General features: G+C 41.8%; 1 protein-coding gene across 5 annotated transcripts in view; it reads right to left on the reverse strand.

Annotated features, from left to right (window-relative positions):
- The window catches only part of LOC142303212 (protocadherin alpha-C2-like), a 465,288-nt gene that overhangs the window by 374,266 nt on the left and 68,992 nt on the right, over positions 1 to 22,030 (reverse strand). The window contains exon 1 of one of the 5 annotated variants that reach the window (XM_075344423.1): positions 17,809 to 20,295. The exons of 3 other annotated variants lie outside the window; for them this stretch is intronic. In XM_075344423.1, coding sequence (XP_075200538.1) covers positions 17,809 to 20,175 — 2,367 coding nt within the window. In that variant the 5' untranslated portion in view covers positions 20,176 to 20,295. Of the gene's footprint in view, positions 1 to 9,430; positions 11,904 to 17,808; positions 20,296 to 22,030 lie in introns of those variants that run through there. One more of the 5 variants, XM_075344421.1, reaches the window with a different exon arrangement.

Below are 22,030 nucleotides of genomic sequence, written 5' to 3' on the forward strand. Positions count from 1 at the left end.
GACAGACTGTTGGCGTTTTTGATTGGTTACCCTCACAGGAAGGCTATGGGCTGCTGTTTTTAGGCTGAAAGGCCCAATATCCAGAGCCTGAGAATATCAGCCCTCAGAATATCAGCCCCCAGCTGTCCGCTATATCTTGGCTAACTTGGGGGGATGCCATGTTTTCTCTTTTTAATTATTTATTGAAATTTTTTTTAAAAAAGTCACATGGGGTCCCTTGTATTTTCATATACAGCCAAGATAATGTGCATGGCAGGGGCTGCAGCCTGTAGCAATCTGCTTTATCTATGCTGGGTATCAATATGTGTCACGCTCCCCGGGTCCTCGGCTCCGCTCCCCGGGTCCCCTGCTCCGTTCCCCGGGTCCTCTGCCCCGCTCCCCGGCTCACCTGCCACGCTCCTCGCTCTCCAGCCTTCGGTGCCCGTACTTCCCAGGCCCCCTGGTCTCCGCTCCCGGCGCCCGACGGCTTCCCAGTCCCTGGCCGGCTCTCCTGCGTCCTCCTCTCAGCTTCCTGCCCTGGCTTCTGGCCCCGGGCCGCGCGCATGCGCATTAGGGCGCGCGCGCGGTCACTGACCCTTTTTTAAAGGGCCAGTGTCAACCAACAGGAAATGATGCACACAGGTACAGGGTATATAGGGGGTTAATGTCCAAGGGAGCGGGGCCTGTTCTTCGTGTTTTCCCAAGCTAGGAGTCAGGTCTCCTTGTGTTCTGTGAGATACTTACCTCTCTGTCTTCTAGAGCCAATCCTGCATCGCCATCCGGTTCTGCTGTACCTCGAACCCCGAACGCTGCCCATCTGCCATCCTGACAGTCCGTACCATCTCGGATCCCTGCGGTGACCCGTCATCTCGCTCCAACGGTTCCGGACCCCGCCTGACACCATCTCGGCTTCCGAACCTGAGCTCCGTCACCCGGACCACCATCAGTGACCTCGTGGTCCCAGGGACTTCTCCATTTTCTCCCAGTGCACGGACTGCCCTGCTACCTAAAGTGCTCCGGCTACCGGACTCCTTTCCCTCATCCGGGAGTTCGGCCCAGTGGATCCACCTCCAGGGTCTACCCGTCCATCTGGCCCTAACAGTAAGAACAGGCCATGGATCCCGCCGAAGCACTAGCGGCCTTGCAGGAGGAACTCCAACGCCAGCGTGAAGTCCAGACCCGCATGCTGAATTTTATGACCTCCGTGGACGCCCGCTTGAACACGCTACAAGCCTCGGTCACATCTGCAGCGACCCGGGCCTCCACTAGTCAAGCCACGACCCCCGCTCCCGTGGCTGCCTCTTCGGATGCTTCCAGACTGCGTTTGGCCTCACCACCCCGGTACGCCGGAGATCCCAAGACCTGCAGGGGGTTTATAAACCAATGCTCCCTCCATTTCACGCAGCTGCCACATCTGTTTGCCTCCGACCAAGCCAAGGTCGCCTTCATCATGTCTCACCTAGAGGGCGAGGCACTGGCGTGGATGAACCCCTTGTGGGAGAAGGAGGAACCTATGACCAAGAACCTTCAGGGGTTTCTGCAGGCCTTTCGCAGCACCTTTGACGAACCCGGACGCGCCTCCGTGTCTGCGTCATCTCTTCTCCGGTTACGTCAGGGAACACTGACGGTGGGTCAATACGCCATCCGTTTCCGCACCTTGGCTTCAGAACTCGGGTGGAATAACGAGGCCCTAACCGCCGCCTTCTGGGAAGGACTATCGGGTCGAATCAAAGATGAGCTGGCTGGACGTGACGTACCGTCCACCCTGGACGCCCTGATTACCTTAGCGACTCGAGTGGACATACGCTTTCAGGAGCGGTCCAAAGAGGTGTCCCGTGAGAGACGTCCGGTACGGCATTCCTCTCCTCCACAGAAGCCCGCCGTACTCCAGTCAACGGCCTCTGGTGTCTCCGTTCATGAGCCCATGCAGATCGACCGTGTGCAACGTCGAGCAGAGCGGCTCGCCAAGGGTCTCTGCTTTTACTGCGGAGAGGGCACACACCTGCTACGCGCCTGTCCAGAGAGGCCGGGAAACTCCAAAGCCTAGGGTTGGTAGGAGAGGCCACCCTAGGTGCTGGGACTCTCTCAGACCCAGTTACATGGACTGTGCAAGTGACAACGGGAGAGACGCGGTTTACGGCTGAGGCGTACCTCGATTCTGGGGCAGCAGGCAATTTCATCCAGCAGGCCACGGTGGACAAGTATCAGGTGCCTGTTACTCCACTCGCCAAACCTCTTGTGATTGCCTCTGTGGATGGGAGACCCCTCTCTGACACCATCTCCTGGATCACCAAGCCGCTTGAACTGCGTATCGGTGCTCTGCACACCGAGAACATCGCTCTCTACGTCCTCCCACATATGTCACATCAAATCCTGCTGGGTCTTCCCTGGTTGCGGACACACGAGCCTTCAGTCAGCTGGGGCACTGGCGATATCACTCGATGGGGGTCTTTTTGCCATGAGAGGTGTCTGAAGACCATACAACCTATCCGGCGACCTCCGGTTCCCGAGTCCCTACCGGGACTGCCCTCAGCCTATTGGTCCTTCGTGGACGTCTTTGATAAGAAGGAGTCCGAAGTACTTCCGCCACATCGTCCTTACGATTGTGCCATTGACCTGCTCCCGGGAACTACACCACCTCGAGGACGGATATATCCACTGTCTCCAGCCGAAACAAGGGCCATGTCTACGTACATCACAGAGAGCCTGGCTAAGGGATTCATCCGGAGATCCTCCTCTCCTGCTGGAGCAGGCTTCTTCTTCGTAAAGAAGAAAGAGGGTGACCTACGCCCATGTATAGACTACCGGGGATTGAACCTAATCACCGTGAAAAACAAGTACCCCCTGCCGCTCATCCCCGAATTGTTTGATCGGCTCAGAGGAGCTCGTGTGTTCACCAAGTTGGATCTTCGGGGTGCCTACAACCTGGTCCGTATCCGCTCAGGGGATGAATGGAAGACCGCGTTCAACACTCGCGATGGGCACTATGAATACTGCGTGATGCCCTTCGGCCTGTGTAACGCACCAGCAGTCTTCCAAGAATTAGTGAACGATGTGTTTCGGGACCTTCTCTACGTCTGTGTGGTGGTGTACCTGGATGACATCCTTGTCTTCTCTCCGGACCTCCAGACCCACCGAGAGAACGTGCAACTGGTTCTACAAAGACTGAGAGAGAATCGTCTGTACGCCAAGTACGAGAAGTGCGTCTTCGAACAGTCTTCTCTCCCCTTCCTGGGGTATCTCATCACCGATACCGGACTGCAGATGGATCCAAAGAAGGTCTCTTCCGTTCTCAACTGGCCTCCTCCTTCTGGACTGAAGGCAATCCAACGCTTTCTGGGATTCGCCAACTATTACCGCTAGTTTATTCCTCACTTCTCGGCTTTTACTGCTCCTCTCTCCGCTTTGACCAAGAAGGGGGCTAATCCAAAGGACTGGTCACCTGCGGCCGACGCCGCTTTTGGCTCTCTAAAGCATGCCTTTGCCTCCTTTCCTGTACTCCACCGTCCAGAGTTAAACCGCCAGTTCACCTTGGAGGTGGATGCCTCCTCCTCGGGAGCCGGAGCAGTGCTCATGCAGAAGTCCTCCTCCGGGAAGATGGTGACGTGCGGTTTCTTCTCCAAGAGCTTCTCCGCGCCTGAACGCAATTACACCATCGGTGACCGAGAGCTATTGGCGGTCAAACTGGCTCTGGAGGAATGGCGCTATCTTCTGGAAGGAGCAGTGTACCCCGTCATTATCTACACGGACCACAAAAACCTGGAATACCTGCGGACTGCTCAGCGACTGAACCCACGGCAAGCCAGGTGGTCCTTGTTCTTTGCCCGGTTCGACTTCCAGCTTCATTTCCGACCCGCGAACAAGAATGTACGCGCTGATGCCTTGTCTAGGTCTTTCGTGCCCGTGGAACAGGAGGAAGAGACATCTCAACCCATCATCTGTCCAAGTAAGATTATTCCGGTGGCTCCTGTCACCCTGGCCCAGATACCGCCCGGGAAGACCTATGTCTCTGAGACTGACAGGCAAAAAGTGTTACACTGGGGCCATGCCTCGAAAACAGCCGGTCATGCAGGTCAGAAGAAAACATGGAGTGCTATTGTACGTCATTACTGGTGGCCATCCCTTCGCACGGACGTCGCCTCTTTTGTCTCTGCCTGCTCCTCCTGTGCCAGGAACAAGACTCCCAAACACCTGCCATATGGCCATCTTCTGCCTTTGCCCATACCCTCAGTTCCCTGGCAACACATAGCGATGGACTTTATTACGGACTTGCCATTGTCCTCCGGACACACAGTCATATGGGTCGTGGTGGATCGGTTCTCTAAAATGGCCCATTTCGTTCCTATGGCTGGACTGCCCTCTGCCCAGGAACTCGCGGACGCCTATATACATCACATCTTCCGCTTGCATGGCTTTCCATCACACATAGTGTCCGACAGAGGAACTCAGTTCACCTCCCGCTTCTGGAGGGCTCTCTGTAAACATCTGGGAGTGACTCTGGACTTTTCTTCTGCCTACCATCCTCAGTCGAACGGCCAAGTGGAACGGGTCAATCAGATACTGACCTCTTTCTTACGTCACTACGTGAACGCCCATCATGACAATTGGTCCACGCTTCTTCCTTGGGCTGAATTCTCCCATAATCACCACGTCAGTGAGTCCTCCTCCAGTTCTCCCTTCCATGTCGTCTACGGACTTCAGCCGTCTGTCCCATTGCCTGTATCCTCTTCCTCGGACATCCCTGCGGCTGATGCAGTACTCCGTGACTTTACTACCATTTGGGACTCAGTTAAGGCGTCCCTTGCACGTGCAACCCTGCGGATGAAGAGACACGCGGACAAGAGACGTCTGGATCCTCCGTGTTTCTCTCCGGGAGATCTCGTCTGGCTTGCTTCCAAGTACATCCGACTGAAGATACCATCCTACAAGCTGGGACCTCGCTACATCGGACCGTTTAAAATCCTCGGCAAGATCAATGAGGTCTCCTACAAACTGCAGCTCCCGGCCACGATGAGAATACCCAACTCCTTCCACGTCTCTCTGCTCAAGCCGGTTGTCCTTGGTCCCTTCTCCGCTGCCGCCAGTCCGGCTCCTCCTCCTATTGCTGAGGACGACATCTATGCGGTAAGAGATATCGTGGCCATGAAGACCGTACGTGGTCGACAGTTCTTCCTGGTGGACTGGGAAGGGTATGGTCCTGAGGATAGGTCCTGGGAGCCCAGGGAGAACGTGGGCACTCCTCTGATCCTTCCTGTCCCGGTTGCGGGGAGGGGAGCGTGGGGGGGGGTACTGTCACGCTCCCCGGGTCCTCGGCTCCGCTCCCCGGGTCCCCTGCTCCGTTCCCCGGGTCCTCTGCCCCGCTCCCCGGCTCACCTGCCACGCTCCCCGCTCTCCAGCCTTCGGTGCCCGTACTTCCCAGGCCCCCTGGTCTCCGCTCCCGGTGCCCGACGGCTTCCCAGTCCCTGGCCGGCTCTCCTGCGTCCTCCTCTCAGCTTCCTGCCCTGGCTTCTGGCACCCGGGCCGCGCGCATGCGCATTAGGGCGCGCGGTCACTGACCCTTTCTTAAAGGGCCAGTGTCAACCAACAGGAAATGATGCACACAGGTACAGGGTATATAGGGGGTTAATGTCCAAGGGAGCGGGGCCTGTTCTTCGTGTTTTCCCAAGCTAGGAGTCAGGTCTCCTTGTGTTCTGTGAGATACTTACCTCTCTGTCTTCTAGAGCCGATCCTGCATCGCCATCCGGTTCTGCTGTACCTCGAACCCCGAACTCTGCCCATCTGCCATCCTGACAGTCCGTACCATCTCGGATCCCTGCGGTGACCCGTCATCTCGCTCCAACGGTTCCGGACCCCGCCTGACACCATCTCGGCTTCCGAACCTGAGCTCCGTCACCCGGACCACCATCAGTGACCTCGTGGTCCCAGGGACTTCTCCATTTTCTCCCAGTGCACGGACTGCCCTGCTACCTAAAGTGCTCCGGCTACCGGACTCCTTTCCCTCATCCGGGAGTTCGGCCCAGTGGATCCACCTCCAGGGTCTACCCGTCCATCTGGCCCTAACAATATGTGGGGGACCCTACTTTTTTATTATTTTATTTTTACACCACTATAGGGACAAAGACAGTGTGTGTAATTTCAACTAATCATACATGTCACAGAGGATGGGTTCAGTCTGATTGCAACCGATTACAGATGCTGGGATTGATGGTGGGTAAGTAAGCAGTGAATATGTATTAGAACTAATGCTCAGACAAAGAAGCAGTATTGCAGGGCAGGGAAGGTCGGTAAGTATAACTGTCCTGCTTTATTCCTTATTTTCTTTCTTTTGCAGCCCCCTTAGCCCTTACTAACACCATTTTTAAAACACATAAGTTCAGGTCCCTTAGACTTATATGGGGTTCAGAATCTAGTGTTAAGGTTTGTTGTCAAACCCCATTTTTTTGTAGTTCATGCTGATCCAGCGAACCTGAAAATCTATTGGTTTTCTCATGACATGAACTTTATGGCCAATTCATCAAAACTAGCGTTATTCACGCCGGTCTTGTTGAGAAGATGTGAATCATGAGTGTTAAATGAGTGGTTTACGCCTCCTCACAAATCCTAAGATTTGAGGCAAAGTGAACTCCACTTATGATGAGCGACAGTTGAAACACCAGCTTAGCCGACATTGACGGAGCTGGTTAAAAATCGCATGAGATTGACAAAAGTTACAAAATTTTAGCACAGCCTTGGGTTGCATCAAAGTTAGATGACAAGTCAAAGGTTTTTAATCCCTTCACGACAATGAACAAACCGGTATGTTCTAAATCATGAAGGCAGCAGCAGCTGGCTGTGATCCCTGCACATGTCTGCTGATTTGAACTGCAGACATGTGTGGATAACAGGCGCAGGTGAATCTGCGAAACACTTGTGCCTGTTAACTTCTTAGATTACACTGTCAAAATGTGACAGCGCACTTTAAATAGCCGCAACTAGGAAATCACCTTTCCCCACCACCATCAGAGGCCCTTTCATGCAGTCATGAGGAGCCAATGGTTGCCATGGTAGGACAAGGTCATGTGATGACTCCTCTCGTTATCATGACATAGTTCCAGTTACAGCGGAAAGAGCAGCGGCTCTAACATAAACACTACATTTCTGCTGATCAGAGCTGTAAAACTCTGATCAACAGAAATGAATTAGCCATCAGACTACTGATCCTTATAGTTCCCTAGGGAAACTAGTAAAAAAAAAAAAGTTTTAAATTTTTTTTAAAAAAATGAAAGAACCTGAACGTTCAAATCACCTCCATTTGCCCTATTGACAATTAAATGGTTAAAAAAATAAATAAATACATATATATATATATATATATATATATATATATATATATATATATATACACAGTACAGACCAAAAGTTTGGACACACCTTCTCATCTCTAGAACAACTGTTAAGAGGAGACTTTGTGCAGCAGGCCTTCATGATAAAATAGCTGCTAGGAAACCACTGCTAAGGACAGGCAACAAGCAGAAGAGACATTTTTGGGCTAAAGAACACAAGGAATGGACATTAGACCAGTGGAAATCCATGCTTTGGTCTGATGAGTCCAAATTTGAGATCTTTGGATCCAACCACCGTGTTTTTGTAGAAAAGGTGAACGGATGGACTCTACATGGCTGGTTCCCACCGTGAAGCATGGAGGAGGAGGTGTGATGGTGTGGGGGTGCTTTGCTGGTGACACTGTTGGGGATTTATTCAAAATTGAAGGCATACAGAACCAGCATGCCTACCACAGCATCTTGCAGCGGCATGCTATTCCTTCCGGTTTGCGTTTAGTTGGACCATCATTTATTTTTCAACAGGACAATGACCCCAAACACACCTCTAGGCTGTGTAAGGGCTATTTGACTAAGAAGGAGAGTGATGGGATGCTGTGCCAGATGACCTGGCCTCCACAGTCACCAGACCTGAACCCAATCGAGATGGTTTGGGGTGAGCAGGACCGCAGAGTGAAGGCAAAAGGGTCAAAAAGTGCTAAGCATCTCCGGGAATTCCTTCAAGACTGTTGGAAAATGATTTCCGGTGTCTACCTCTTGAAGCTCATCAAGAGAATGCCAAGAGTGTGCAAAGCAGTAATCAAGGCAAAAGGTGGCTACTTTGAAGAACCTAGAATATAAGACATATTTTCAGTTGTTTCACACTTTTTAAGTATTTCATTCCACATGTTTTCATTCATAGTTTTGATGTGTTCAATGTGAATCTACAATTTTTAGAGTTATGAAAAGAAAGAAAACTCTTTGAATGAGAAGGTGTGTCAAAACTTTTGGTCTGTACTGTATATATATTTGATATCGCTGCTTTCAGAAATGCTCGATCTATCAAAATATAAAACCAATTAACCTGATCGGTAAACGGCGAAGCGGCACAAAATTTAAAAATGACAAAATTATGTTTATTGGCCGTCACAAATTTTGCGGAAAATGCAATAACAGGCGATGAATATATGGTATCTGCTCAAAAATGATACCATTAAAAACATTAGCTTGAGATGTAAAAAATAAGCCATCACTGAGGTCCATTTCCCAAAAAGTGAGAAGGTCACAGAAAATGACGCAAAAAGTGCACCACTTTTTGGTGTCAAATTTCTGATTTTTTTTAACCCATTAGATAAAAGTAAACCTTTTTAGTATCTACAAACTTGGTACCAACCTGAGGATCACATTGACAGATCGGTTTTACCATATAGTGAACATTGTGAATAAAATACCCAAAAACAATAATGCAATTGCAATTTTTTAACAAATTTTTCTGCACTTGAAATTTTTTTGACATTTTTCTAGTACAGTATATGGAAAAATAATGATTTAATTTAAAACTACAACTTGTCCTGCAAAAACACAAGCCATCATATGGCAAGATTGACATAAAAATAAAGAAGTTACGGCTCTCGTAAGAAGGGGAGCAAAAAACAAAAACGGAAGGTGAAAAATCAAATGGGGTGAAGGGGTTAAGGAAATTTGAATAACAGCTTTGATTAATTGTGCAATCATTTTTACCTCAATGCATGTCACTAATTAGGCCTCTCATAAAATATAGGATACCGAAGGTCATAATGACTTACATATTTCGAGAAATTTGTTTTATTTTATAAATGGATACGTTAAGGAATATTTAATCTAATAAGGATACATTTTTAACTGCTTGATGGTTTTTCTTTCCTCTGTATAAACACAAAAATGTCTGCTTCAAAACATAGCAGAGCTTTTTCAGTATCTTACCTTGTTTGATGTCTTTGGCCATAAAGATTTATTTAAAGAATCATATTTTTATTTTGCCGTTAAATAAATTTTTTATGAAAAGTTAATACTGAGTACCAAAAGTGCTAAGATACATAAACATTGTTAAGGAAAGTAAAAAATGATTTATTTACTATTGCAAAATGAAAACTAATTTATCCAATCAGACTTACCATATAGGAAGAGTTTAACACGACCGCTTGTGGATTGACTTGCTCTTCATTCCCTGGTGTCTGACCATTATTTGGAGTGAAAACTATTAAGTCACTTTTAGGTCGAAATGAATTGGAACTTATGTTATACTGAGTGTGTTGGGAATACATCCAGCTCCCTCCAGTGTTGGAGCAGATTCTGTAATTTTCTTTTAGTTCATTGACCTCTTCTCGGTATTTTTGCCATTTTAGCACAGTGAACACAATCAGAGTAATAAGAAAAATACTTGATATGATGCAGATTGCAACAACCAAGTATATATTTGCATCAGAAAACTCATCAAAATTCCCCTTGGTCTCTTGATTATCAAATTTCAGTTCTTCTCCGGCCTCCACCACAAATATAACAATTTGTGCCTCTGACGTCATGACCGGTTCCCCATGATCCTGAGCTACTACATGCAATCTGTACTCATCATTATCAGAATCTATAAATGACCGTTTCAAAGTGATTTCTCCAGTTTGATGTGCAATAATAAATGGAGATTTTCCAGATCCTCCAAGATCCTTTAATTTGTAAAATGTCAAAGCGTTGTATCCAGAATCCAGATCTACGGCCTTCACTTTAGTTATAAGGTGTCCAGGTTCTGATGACTTTGAAGCTTTGATTGTTAATTCAGAATGAAGTGGGGTGAATGTGGGAGCATTATCATTAATGTCCTCAATGAATATATTTAGAGTAAGGTTAGAGCTGAGGGCTTGTAGACCAGCATCAGTGGCTTTTATGTGACACTGGAAATATGTAATCTGTTCATGGTCAAATGAAACTAAAGCAAAGACTTTCCCGTTCTCTGGATTAATGGAAATGTAGGAAGAAATAGGAATTCCATCAATTGTGCGTTCCCTAATTGAGTAAGTAATGAATGAATTCTGACCAATGTCTGGGTCAGAGGCTGATGCTGTATATATATGAGACCCGGGTGGGTTGTTCTCTTTAATTAAAATTGTGTCTACAGACTGGACAAATCTTGGAGCATTATCATTGGCATCACTTATATCAATCTTCAGAGTTTTGGAGGTAGACAGGGATGGAGAACCTTCATCTCTTGCAGTTATTGTAACTTCATATTCATCTTTCACTTCTCGATCCAAAGGTCCATTCACGATCAATGAAAAATCACCTGTGAAAGCTGGTTTTACAATAAATGGTGAAGGCTCAGAAATGAAGCAATGGACTTTTCCATTTGATCCTGAATCTTTATCATGGACACTAATGATGGCAACTGTTGTCCCCTGAGGAGAATTTTCTGGAACAGGAACCGATAATGATGTCACTGTCATTTCAGGAGGGTTGTCATTGACATCTACGACAGTAACTAGAACTTTACAATGTCCAACATGTGGATAATCTCCATTGTCAATAGCTTCAATCTGGATTTCATATATTTTTTTAACTTCAAAGTCCAGTTTGACTTTTACTCTTATTTCCCCTGTGTGTTTGTCTAAGATGAATGCTTCCTTTGCCTCTACTGACACCATATGGCTAAAACCATATAGTATTTCCCCATTTTTCCCAACATCCAGATCAGTGGCATTCAGCTTAAACACTAAAGTTCCTTCTGCAGCATTTTCATTAACACTGCACTGGTAAAATGGCTGATCAAACACAGGAGCATTATCATTAAAGTCTTCCACAGTAACAATAATATGTGTGGTGCCACTCAGCCTTGGTTTTCCTCCATCATAAGCTGTAAGGGACAGATTGTGCACAGACTGCTTCTCTCTGTCTAAATTTTTTTTCAGCACAAGCTCCAATGACTTGATTTGATTAATATATTTTTGGAAATCCAAAGCAAAATAATCACTTACACTGAGCTCATAGTTGGTGATAGAATTTGTCCCAAGATCTGGATCAGATGCTATCTTCAATGGGAAACGAGATCCTGCATGTTTCATTTCTGATATGACAAGATTAGTCACACTAGAGGAAAATACTGGACTATTGTCATTGATATCCTCTATTTCTACATCTACACGATACATCTGCACAGGCTTATCTACAATAACCTGCAGAGGAATTATACAGAAGGGTGTATCTGGACACAGCACTTCTCTGTCTATTGTCTCTTTAACAAACAAGATTCCATTCTGCAAATTAACCTGGAAATATTCCTTCTCATCTCTAGAGACAATATGTAACATTCTGGAATTAATCTCACCTATATCCAGTCCAAGATCCTGAGCAATTCTCCCGACAAAGGTGCCATGCTTGGATTCCTCAGGGATGATATAATGCAGCTGACTCAGGACCACATCCCACGATATTTGTAACAAAAAGAATTGGATAAACCTGCTCCTTGTTTGATAATCCAGTCTCTGATTCAGCATTTCTTAAAATCAGTGAAGAAGGAGGTGATGGTTTTTTCCTTAAGTAAGGGCACTCACGCTGATGGAAACACGAAGAAATAGAGGAAAAATCTGTCATGGCCGGAATCCTTGCAGCAAGAATTTCAGTTAGCGATGAAGAAATGCATCCTCTTTCCTTCCTGCTATTAGTTGGTGTGGAGTGCCATCTAGTGCTTAATATTTAGGATGCATCTCAGGTGTGTATTTTTTGATTAAGCAGTAAATTGTATATATTTTTTACATTTGATGTTCTCAATTTAATTTTATCATAAAACGTATTAAAGTAATAACATTGTATAAATTATTAATTAGAAGTTTTCATTAGTTAGAGGTTTTCATACATAGGAGTTGAATTGTGAAATTTTTATTAAATAAAAAATACACATATTTGGTATCGCTGTTTGGAAAATGCTGATCTAGCAAATATAATATAAATGAATCGGTGGCTCATTGGTTAGCACTGCAGTCTTGCAGCGCTGGAGTCCTGGGTTCTAATCCACCTAGGACAACATCTGCAAGGAGTTTGTATGTTCTCCTCGTGCTTGAGTTTGTTTCCTCTGGGTACTCCGGTTTCCTCCCACATACAAAAGACATACTAATAGAAATCATGTGTTGTTGTATACTTACGTTGTTGTGAGCCGCAAAGAGTCTTTGGAGAGGGGGGGCATAAGTTCGATCAATAATAATAATAATAATAATAAGTAAAAGACAGGACGGAAAAAAGCCCAAAATGCCAGAATTGCAATTTTTTTAGCTGCCACAGCAAAAGAATTTTTTTTTAAAATGGGCGATTAAAACTTCAAAGATACTACTACAAATGTCAATAGAAACATTCCCTCTGGGCAAAAAAAATCCAAAGCCTTACACAACCCCTTTTCCAAAAATTGAACACGTTATGGCTCTCATAATGGGGTGAAAAAAAACATTTTTTTACATTTTTTTTTACAAATTTTGAAATTTTTTCACCACTTAAATAAAACAAAAACTATGCATTGTTGGTATCTATAAAATCATACTGACCTGCTGAATCAAATTTAACATAAAATAAATTGTGTAAATAAATAAATAAAAAAAAACTTTTGCCGAATTTCAGTTTTTTGGGGAATTTCACTGCACTTGGCATCGTTTGCCTCTTTCTAGTACATTATATGATAAAAGGGATGATGTTATTCAAAAGTAGAACTCATTTCACAAAAAAATGAGCAGTCACATCACTTTATCAACAGAAAGATATAAAAGTTATGGCTACTTGAGAGGAGGAAAAACAAAAACTTAAATATGAAAAATGTCTCTGTCATTAAGGGGTTAATCATCACCTGTATAACCCAACACTACCTCAAAAATGCAAAGTAGACAAATTTCAGTTTTTCGTTGCCACAAGAGAACATGTATTAACAGGCGATCAAAACATCACATATAACACAAAATAATATCAATCAAACATGCTTTGGCCAGAAGAAAACACCCTCACTTAGCCCCAAATGCCAAAAATTGAAATGTTATGGCACTCTAAATGTGGTGAAATAAGCAATTTTTTATTTTTTTTTTACAAATTTCTGGGGGGGTTTCACCAAAACTATGCTTGTTTGGTATCTGCGAAATCATACCAACCTGAAGAATTATATTGTCATGGTCAATTTTACTATAAAATCAATACTGTAAATAAAAGGCCCTGAAAACATTTGAAGAATTGCACTTTTTTTGCTGTTTCATCACACTTGGAACTTTTCTCTTGCTTTCTAATACATCATATGATGAAATGGATGTGTCATTCAAAAGTGCAATTCAGTCCACAAAAAGCAAGCTCTCACATGATTATATTCTCTGATAATATAAATGTTATGGCTCTTTGAGTGGAGGAAAAAATGAACGCGCAAAAATTAAAAATCACTGGGTCCTTAAGGGGTTAAACATTATCTGTATAACCCAAAAGGAAAAATGACTCCACCTCAAAAACTAGACTGATCACCAGGTAATGATGTATACACTGCTGAGTACTGCAGGAATCAAGTACTCTGATAGACAACTCATTATTTGTAATTGTTAATTATCCCATAATAGGATCCATGCCACTGACGCAAAGAAAATGTGGTGTCAATATTCAAAAATAAATAAAAAAGTGAGCCCCTGAAAACTATACAATGGAAAAATTATTCTCAATTGTGAACAAAATTTTTGATGGTTTTCTAAGAAATGCTATCCTGGAGTATCTAAATAAAAATAATTTCATAAATTAGTATCAATATGAGTTTATGAAGGTTTGGTCATGTCAAACTAATCTGATCAGCTTCTATGAGGATTTAAGTTCTTGTTTGAAGTTAAATATAGATAAATGTAAGGTCATGCATCTGGACGCGAAAATACATTGTCAATAATGTACAAAATTGTAAAACCCTGAGTAAAATTGTCACTGTAAAAGACTTGGATTGTTGAATAGAAAATTCAACTTTAGTAATCAGTGTTAAACAACTACTGCTAAGGCAAATAAAGTCATGGGCAACAGAAAAAGAGGCATTGTTTCCCGTGACTAGGGATGAGCGAACTTGAGCAGCAAAGTTCCGGGTTTGAACCAGACATCAGGAGTCCGGAACCCAAAACCGAACACACACTTTTACCTGTATATCCAGTTCCTGTTCGGGTTTTATTAAAAAAAGAAAACAAAATGGTTAAAGCATGACATACTTACCAGTCTCTGCGCATGCGGCTGTGACACTGCTTCCGGGTCCACTCATTAAATCTCATACATATTCACTGCTTTCCCCGCCCCCCATCTGTAACAGTGTCTATGATTGGTTGCAGTCAGACTTTTCTGATTGGTTACCCTCACAGAAGCTTTCTGGAGTGTAAAAAATAAATAAATAAAAAAAGTATGTAGTTTCCCCTTTATATTGATACCCCGGGCCGATAAAGGTGATAGCTACAGACAGCAGCCCCTAGCAGTGTGTATGATCTTTGCTATGCAGCTTTTTTTTAATTATTTAAATAAATACATTGAAAAAACAACATACGGTCACCGTAATTTTGATACTCAGCCAAAATAAAGCCGACAGCTGGAGGTTGGTATTCTCTGGTTAGAAAGGCCAAAGTTTGTTAGATTCCCAGCCTAAAAATGGCAGTCGCCCAGAATTGTTGCATCAATTAGATGTGACAATTTTGGCATCTTACCCAGCTTACCCTGATTGACCTAGTTTGCTGGTAATCGGGGGTAATATAAGAGATTAAGAACAGCTGTGATTTGTCAAAAGTCACAGCTGCCAGTTAACCCAGAATTAGGAATGGGTAGGGGTCTATGACAACAGAAAACCACACTGAAATGGTGTTGAAACCAAGGTTTTTGTGTGCTTTTCTGCCAGGAGATTCAAATTTGGTATATCTGATAAAAAAAACTGCATCAAAACACATTATGTTTTGATGCTTTTTTTTGCCAGAAGATGCAGATTTGATGGAGAAATTTGGCGTCTAAATTTCAGCACCAAATCTGCATCTCCTTGAAAAACAATCGCAGTTTAGGTGTGATTTTCTGTCAGGAAATGTAGATTTGGTGCAGAAATATCTGCATCACATTTCTGTACCAAAATTAGCTTTACCTGGCAGAAAACCACACCGAAACAGCATAAAAACCACAGTTTTTGTCTGTATTTCTGCCAGGAGATGCAGATTTGGTGCTTGATTTTAAACACCAAATTCTGCATCTCCTGGCAGAAAACTTTATCAAAACTGCAATGTGTTTTGATGCTTTTTATTTTTTTTTACCAGAAATGCAGTATTGGTGCAAGAATTTGGTCTATTAATTCCAGCACCAATCTGCATTTCTTGGGAAAAAACACTGTGGCTTTCTGTCAGGAGATGCAGGTCTCATTGAGTTCAATGAGTTCATCTGAGTTGACGTTACCTGCAGTCACACGTGAGATACCGTGGGAACCTCCAGCTGGGATCACAGGTAAACTCAGTGATATCATCACTGACAGCTGTGGCTTAGTCAGTGTCTGCCTGGAGCTGCAGCAGGCAGTCCCATTCTCTAATGTGCCGTGTGTTGCGACTTCAGTATGTAGTAGAGCCAGGACATCATGGTGTGGATTATATTGGACCTGTATGTTTTGGGGTTAATAAATTGGAGAAAGAGGGTGTTTTTTTTCTTAATAAAGGATTTCTCTTTGTGTTTTGTGCTTATTTCTTTTTACTTACAGGATTAGTATTGAGGGGTCTCATAGATTCCTACCCATTTCTAATTCAGAGCTTTGTGGCAGTAGTGATTTTTGATAAATTACAGCTGTCATTAACCCTATATATAACCCTGATTGCCACTGCACCAGGGCAATTAAGATGACTTGGGTAAAGCACTGGAATTGTCGCATCTAATGGAGACAATTCTGGGAGGCTATGGGCTGCTATGTTTTGGCTAAAATGCACAATAACCATGAAACTCCACAACCTGAGAATATCAGCCCCCAGCTGTTTGCTTTATCTTGGCTGACTATCAAAATGGGGGGGGGGGACTGCATGTCTTTTCTTAAATTATTTATTTAATAAGTCACATGGGGTCCCTTGTATTTTGATACACAGCCAAGATAATGTGCATGGCTGGGGGATGCAGCCTGTAGCCTTCTGTTTTATCTGCCCTGGGCATCAATATGTGGGGGACCCTACTTTTTTTTTATTTATTTTTACACCACAATAGGGACGCAGAAAGTGTGGTGATTTCAATTGCTCACAGATGTCACAGAGGGTGGGTTTGCGGTCTGACTGCAACCAATTACAGAAGTAGGGACTACCAGTGGGTGGGGGAAGCAGTGAATATGTATGAGAGCTAATGATCAGATCCAGAAGCAGAATGCCAAAATTACATTTTTTGGTCATTGCAAATTTTGCGCAAAATGCAATAACAGGTGATCAAAATGTAGCATCTGCCCAAAAATGGTATAATTAAAAAGTCAGCTTGTGACGCCAAAAAATAGCCATCACTGAGCCGCATATCCCAAAAAATGAGAACGCACAGATTTTGGAGAAAAAAGTGTGTCACTTTTTCATATGACCTGTATCCTAGGTCATATGAAAAGGCTTGTTAAAAGGCCACTTGTGACTTTTAGGATTGCTACTTCCAATAGGTGGCACTAGAGTTTGTCTCCTTTCCTGTAGAGACAATTTGACTTTTTTTGGACAAATTTCTGATTTTTTTTAACCCCTTACATAAAAGTAAACTTGCACACACTTGTGTCTACGATCTTGTACTGACCTGAAACATTAAATTGACACATCAGTTTAACCATATGGGGGTCTTGGTGAATAAAATACCTCAAAAACAATCATGCAAACGCTTGGAATTTTTTCTGACATTTTCAAGTTAAAAACTGGTTGGTCATCAGTTGAAAAAACTGATGATTTAATTTAAAAACAAAACTCATCCCGCAAACAACAAGCCATCATATGGCAAGACTGATGGAAAAATAAAAAAGTTACGACTATCGGAAGAAGAGGAGCAAAAAGTAAAAATGGAAGATGGAATATCGCCTGGGAGTGAAGGGGTTAAGGAAATTCGTATAACAGCTTTGATTAATTGTGCCATCATTTGTGCTTGTATTCATGTCACTAATTAGGCATTTCTTGAAATATAGGATACCAAAGGTCATAATGACCCATATTTTGGAAGTCTAAAACTTGTCTGATTTTTTATGTAGCGATATTAAGGAATATTTAATCTAATAAGGATATATTTTCAACTGCCTGATGAAGGTTTTGCTTATCTCTATATAAACAGAAATATTTCTGTTTCCAAATATAGCGAAGCTTTGTCAGTATCCTACTTTGTTTGATGTGTTCGGTCATAAAGACTTATTTAAAGATTTGAATTTTTATTTTGCATTTACATACATTTTTTATGAAAAATTAATACTGAGTACTAAAAGTGCTAAGATACATAAACATTGTTAAGTAAAGTAAAAAATGATTTAAATTACTATTGAAAAAATCAAACTAATTTATATTAACAGCCTTACCTGATAGTAGGAGTTTAACACTACCGCTTGTGGATTGACTTGATCTTCACTCCCCGGTGTCTGACAGTTATTTGGAGTGAAAACTATTAAGTCACTTTTAGGTCGAAATGAATTGGAACTTATGTTATACTGAGTGTGTTGGGAATACATCCAGCTCCCTCCAGTGTTGGAGCAGATTCTGTAATTTTCTTTTAGTTCATTGACCTCTTCTCTGTATTTTTGCCATTTTAGCACAGTGAACACAATCAGAGTAATAAGAAAAATACTTGATATGATGCAGATTGCAACAACCAAGTATATATTCGCATCAGAAAACTCATCAAAATTCCCCTTGGTCTCTTGATTATCAAACCTCAGTTCTTCTCCGGCCTCCACCACAGATATGACAATTTGTGCCTCTGACGTCATGACCGGTTCCCCATGATCCTGAGCTACTACATGCAATTTGTACTCATCATTATCAGAATCTATAAATGACCGTTTCAAAGTGATTTCTCCAGTTTGATGTGCAATGATAAATGGAGATTTTCCAGATCCTCCAACATCCTTTAACTTGTAAAATGTCAAAGCGTTGTATCCAGAATCCAGATCTACGGCCTTCACTTTAGTTATCAGGTGTCCAGGTTCTGCTGACTTTGAAGCTTTGATTGTTAATTCAGAATGAAGTGGAGTGAATGTGGGAGCATTATCATTAATGTCCTCAATGAATATATTTAGAGTAAGGTTAGAGCTGAGAGCTTGTAGACCAGCATCAGTAGCTTTTATGTGACACTGGAAATATGTAATCTGTTCATGGTCAAATGATACTAAAGCAAAAACCTTCCCATTCTCTGGATTAATTGAAATGTAGGACGACATAGGAATTCCATTAAGTGTGCGTTCTCTAATTGAGTACGTAATGAATGAATTCTGACCAATGTCTGGGTCAGAGGATGATGCTGTATATATATGAGACCCGGGTGGGTTGTTCTCTTTAATTGAAATTGTGTCTACTGACTGGACAAATCTTGGAGCATTATCATTGGCATCACTTATATCAATCTTTAGAGTTTTTGAGGTAGACAGAGATGGAGAACCTTCATCTTTTGCAGTTATTGTAACTTTATATTCATCTTTCACTTCTCGATCCAAAGGTCCGTTCACGATCAATGAGAAATCACTCGTGAAAGCTGGATTTACTTTAAATGGTGAAGGCTCAGAAATGAAGCAGTGGACTTTTCCATTTGATCCTGAGTCTTTATCATGGACACTGATGATGGCAACTGTTGTGCCCTGAGGAGAATTTTCAGAAACAGGAACTGATAATGATGTCACTGTCATCTCAGGAGGGTTGTCATTGACATCTACAACAGTCACTAGAACTTTGCAATGTCCAACATGCTGAACATCTCCATTGTCAATAGCTTCAATCTGGATTTCATATATTTTTTTAACTTCAAAATCCAACTTGCCTTTTACTCTTATTTCTCCTGTGTGTTTGTCTAAGATGAATGCTTCCTTTGTCTCTCTTAACACCATTTTGCTAAAATCATATAGGATTTCCCCATTTTTCCCAACATCCAGATCAGTGGCATTCAGCTTAAACACTAAAGTTCCTTCTGCAGCATTTTCATTAACACTGCACTGGTAAAATGGCTGATCAAACACAGGAGCATTATCATTAAAGTCTTCCACAGTAACAATAATATGTGTGGTGCCACTCAGCCTTGGTTTTCCTCCATCATAAGCTGTAAGGGACAGATTGTGCACAGACTGCATCTCTCTGTCTAAATTTTTTTTCAGCACAAGCTCCAATGACTTGATTTGATTAATATATTTTTGGAAATCCAAAGCAAAATGATCACTTACACTGAGCTCATAGTTGGTGATAGAATTTGTCCCAAGATCTGGATCAGATGCTATATTCAATGGGAATCGAGATCCTGCATGTTTTACTTCTGATATAACAAGATTAGTCACACTAGAGGAGAATACAGGACTATTGTCATTGATATCCTCTATTTCTACATCTACACGATACATCTGCACAGGCTTATCTACAATAACCTGCAGAGGAATAATACAGAAGGGTGTATCTGGACACAGCACTTCTCTGTCTATTGTCTCTTTAACAAACAAGATTCCATTCTGCAAATTAACCTGGAAATATTCCTTCTCATCTCTAGAGACAATATGTAACATTCTGGAATTAATCTCACCTATATCCAGTCCAAGATCCTGAGCAATTCTCCCGACAAAGGTGCCATGCTTGGATTCCTCAGGGATGATATAATGCAGCTGACTCAGGACCACATCCCACGATATTTGTAACAAAAAGAATTGGATAAATCTGCTCCTTGTTTGATAATCCAGTCTCTGATTCAGCATTTCTTAAAATCAGTGAATGTGGAGGTGCTTGTTTATCCTTAAGTAAGGGTACTCACGCTGATGGAAGCACGAAGAAATAGAGGAAAAATCTGTCATGGCCGGAATCCTTGCAGCAAGAATTCCAGTTAGCGATAAAGAAATGGATTTCCTCTTTCCTTCCTGCTATTAGTTGGTGAGGAGTGCCATCTAGTGCTAAATATTTAGTTTGCATTTCAGGTATGTATTTTTTGATTAAGCAGTAATTGTATAAATATTTTTTTTATATTTGATGTTCTCAGTTCAATTTTGTCAAATGATTTATTAAAGTAATAACATTGTGTAGGATATTAATATAATTTACTTAGATTTACATTATTTTGATTATTTTCCATTTGAATCCAATAAAATATTTTGTTGTGCATTTATATAGGCTGATTATAATAAGTTGACAAAATGAATTCCTACCTTTGAGATTTCACTACAAAATTGATTTAAAATTTAAATAAAAAAAGTTTCTTATTTGTTTAATTTATTTAGTTTTTCATACCTACAGCCAAACGTGAACTAGAACATCTTAGATAAGAATGGACATTAACATCTTTATTTTATATAATATAGATAAGTAGATATTGATAGATAGATAATTAGATTGATAGATAAAATGAGAGTAGGTAAAAAAGAAAGAAAGAACGAAAGGAAGAAAGAAAGAGAAAGAAAACTATAGAGAGAATTTCAGTTGTCGTAATAGCACACATTTTAGCTACTTTGCGATTATATTGTAGACCATTATTGTTTTGCACTGGTAAAGTCAGTTATCCTTAAATCAAAACGTTTTAAAATTTAAAAATGTGAAAAAAGTCTTATATTTATGACGACAACAAATATTATATAATTTATACAATTCTGCTGATGAATGAATAAGATCTTTTTCATAAAAGTAGTTTTTGTAGTTGATTTTCTACTACCTTCGTATTAATGATTTAACTTTTTTGGAACAGATATCTAAAGCAAGATTGTACATATTCTATGGCCTCCTTACTGATTAAAACAAAAATTCATCAAGAAGGTATGTACTGTGTCAATTAATATATAGTAAGCTGAAGATGATAAATGGTCGCCATATTCTTCATAAGGTTTGTAGACATAATTACTGGTAGATTATTGTCCATTGCATCTTGATAATAATCAATTTTAGGTATGTATGTTCGGAATATATAATTTATCTAAAACCTCAAGCTCTGTATATCTATATGGATTAAAAAGAGAAAGGAAACTTTAGCTCTCTAGCTTCAAGGATGCCATGTTTAAAAACAATGCACGGAACTCCAATCTGTAGGGGAATGATCACATAAAATAGTAAGTATGCTAATCACTTGCAGGAAGGGAAGATCACAATTTATTTTTAAATTAAAACATCACGGTTTTTGAAACATTAAATATCCATGGTTTAAAAACCAATCTAGAACCGGTCTACAGGTTTCGAGCTCTATGAACCCTTAATCATTGGAATTTCCCTTTCTGTGAGTGCTGGATATACTTACCTTTTCTAAAGTGCATCTATACTCAACCTCATGTCTTTAAACTGCCCATTTAACAAAAAACATTGAAATAGCTGCTTTGCAATTGAATCATGTCACAATTACTTTTTGCTACTTTGTTGCTCTAAAACTCAAGGTATATTGAAAATGTGGCTCCATAATCAAAATGACAAATTTTCTCCTTAATTCTTAAAGTAAATTTTTTTGTAATTGTTTCACTAACATTCAGTGAATGACACCATTTGGGTGAACTATAGAGGGTTGGAAAAAGGTAATAATAAAACATAAAAAATAATTAATAACCTCACCACTCACCACTTTGGCCACCTTTGCGTCTC

This window comes from Anomaloglossus baeobatrachus, chromosome 4 (genome assembly GCF_048569485.1).
Source record: "Anomaloglossus baeobatrachus isolate aAnoBae1 chromosome 4, aAnoBae1.hap1, whole genome shotgun sequence".
NCBI lineage: Eukaryota > Metazoa > Chordata > Amphibia > Anura > Aromobatidae > Anomaloglossus > Anomaloglossus baeobatrachus.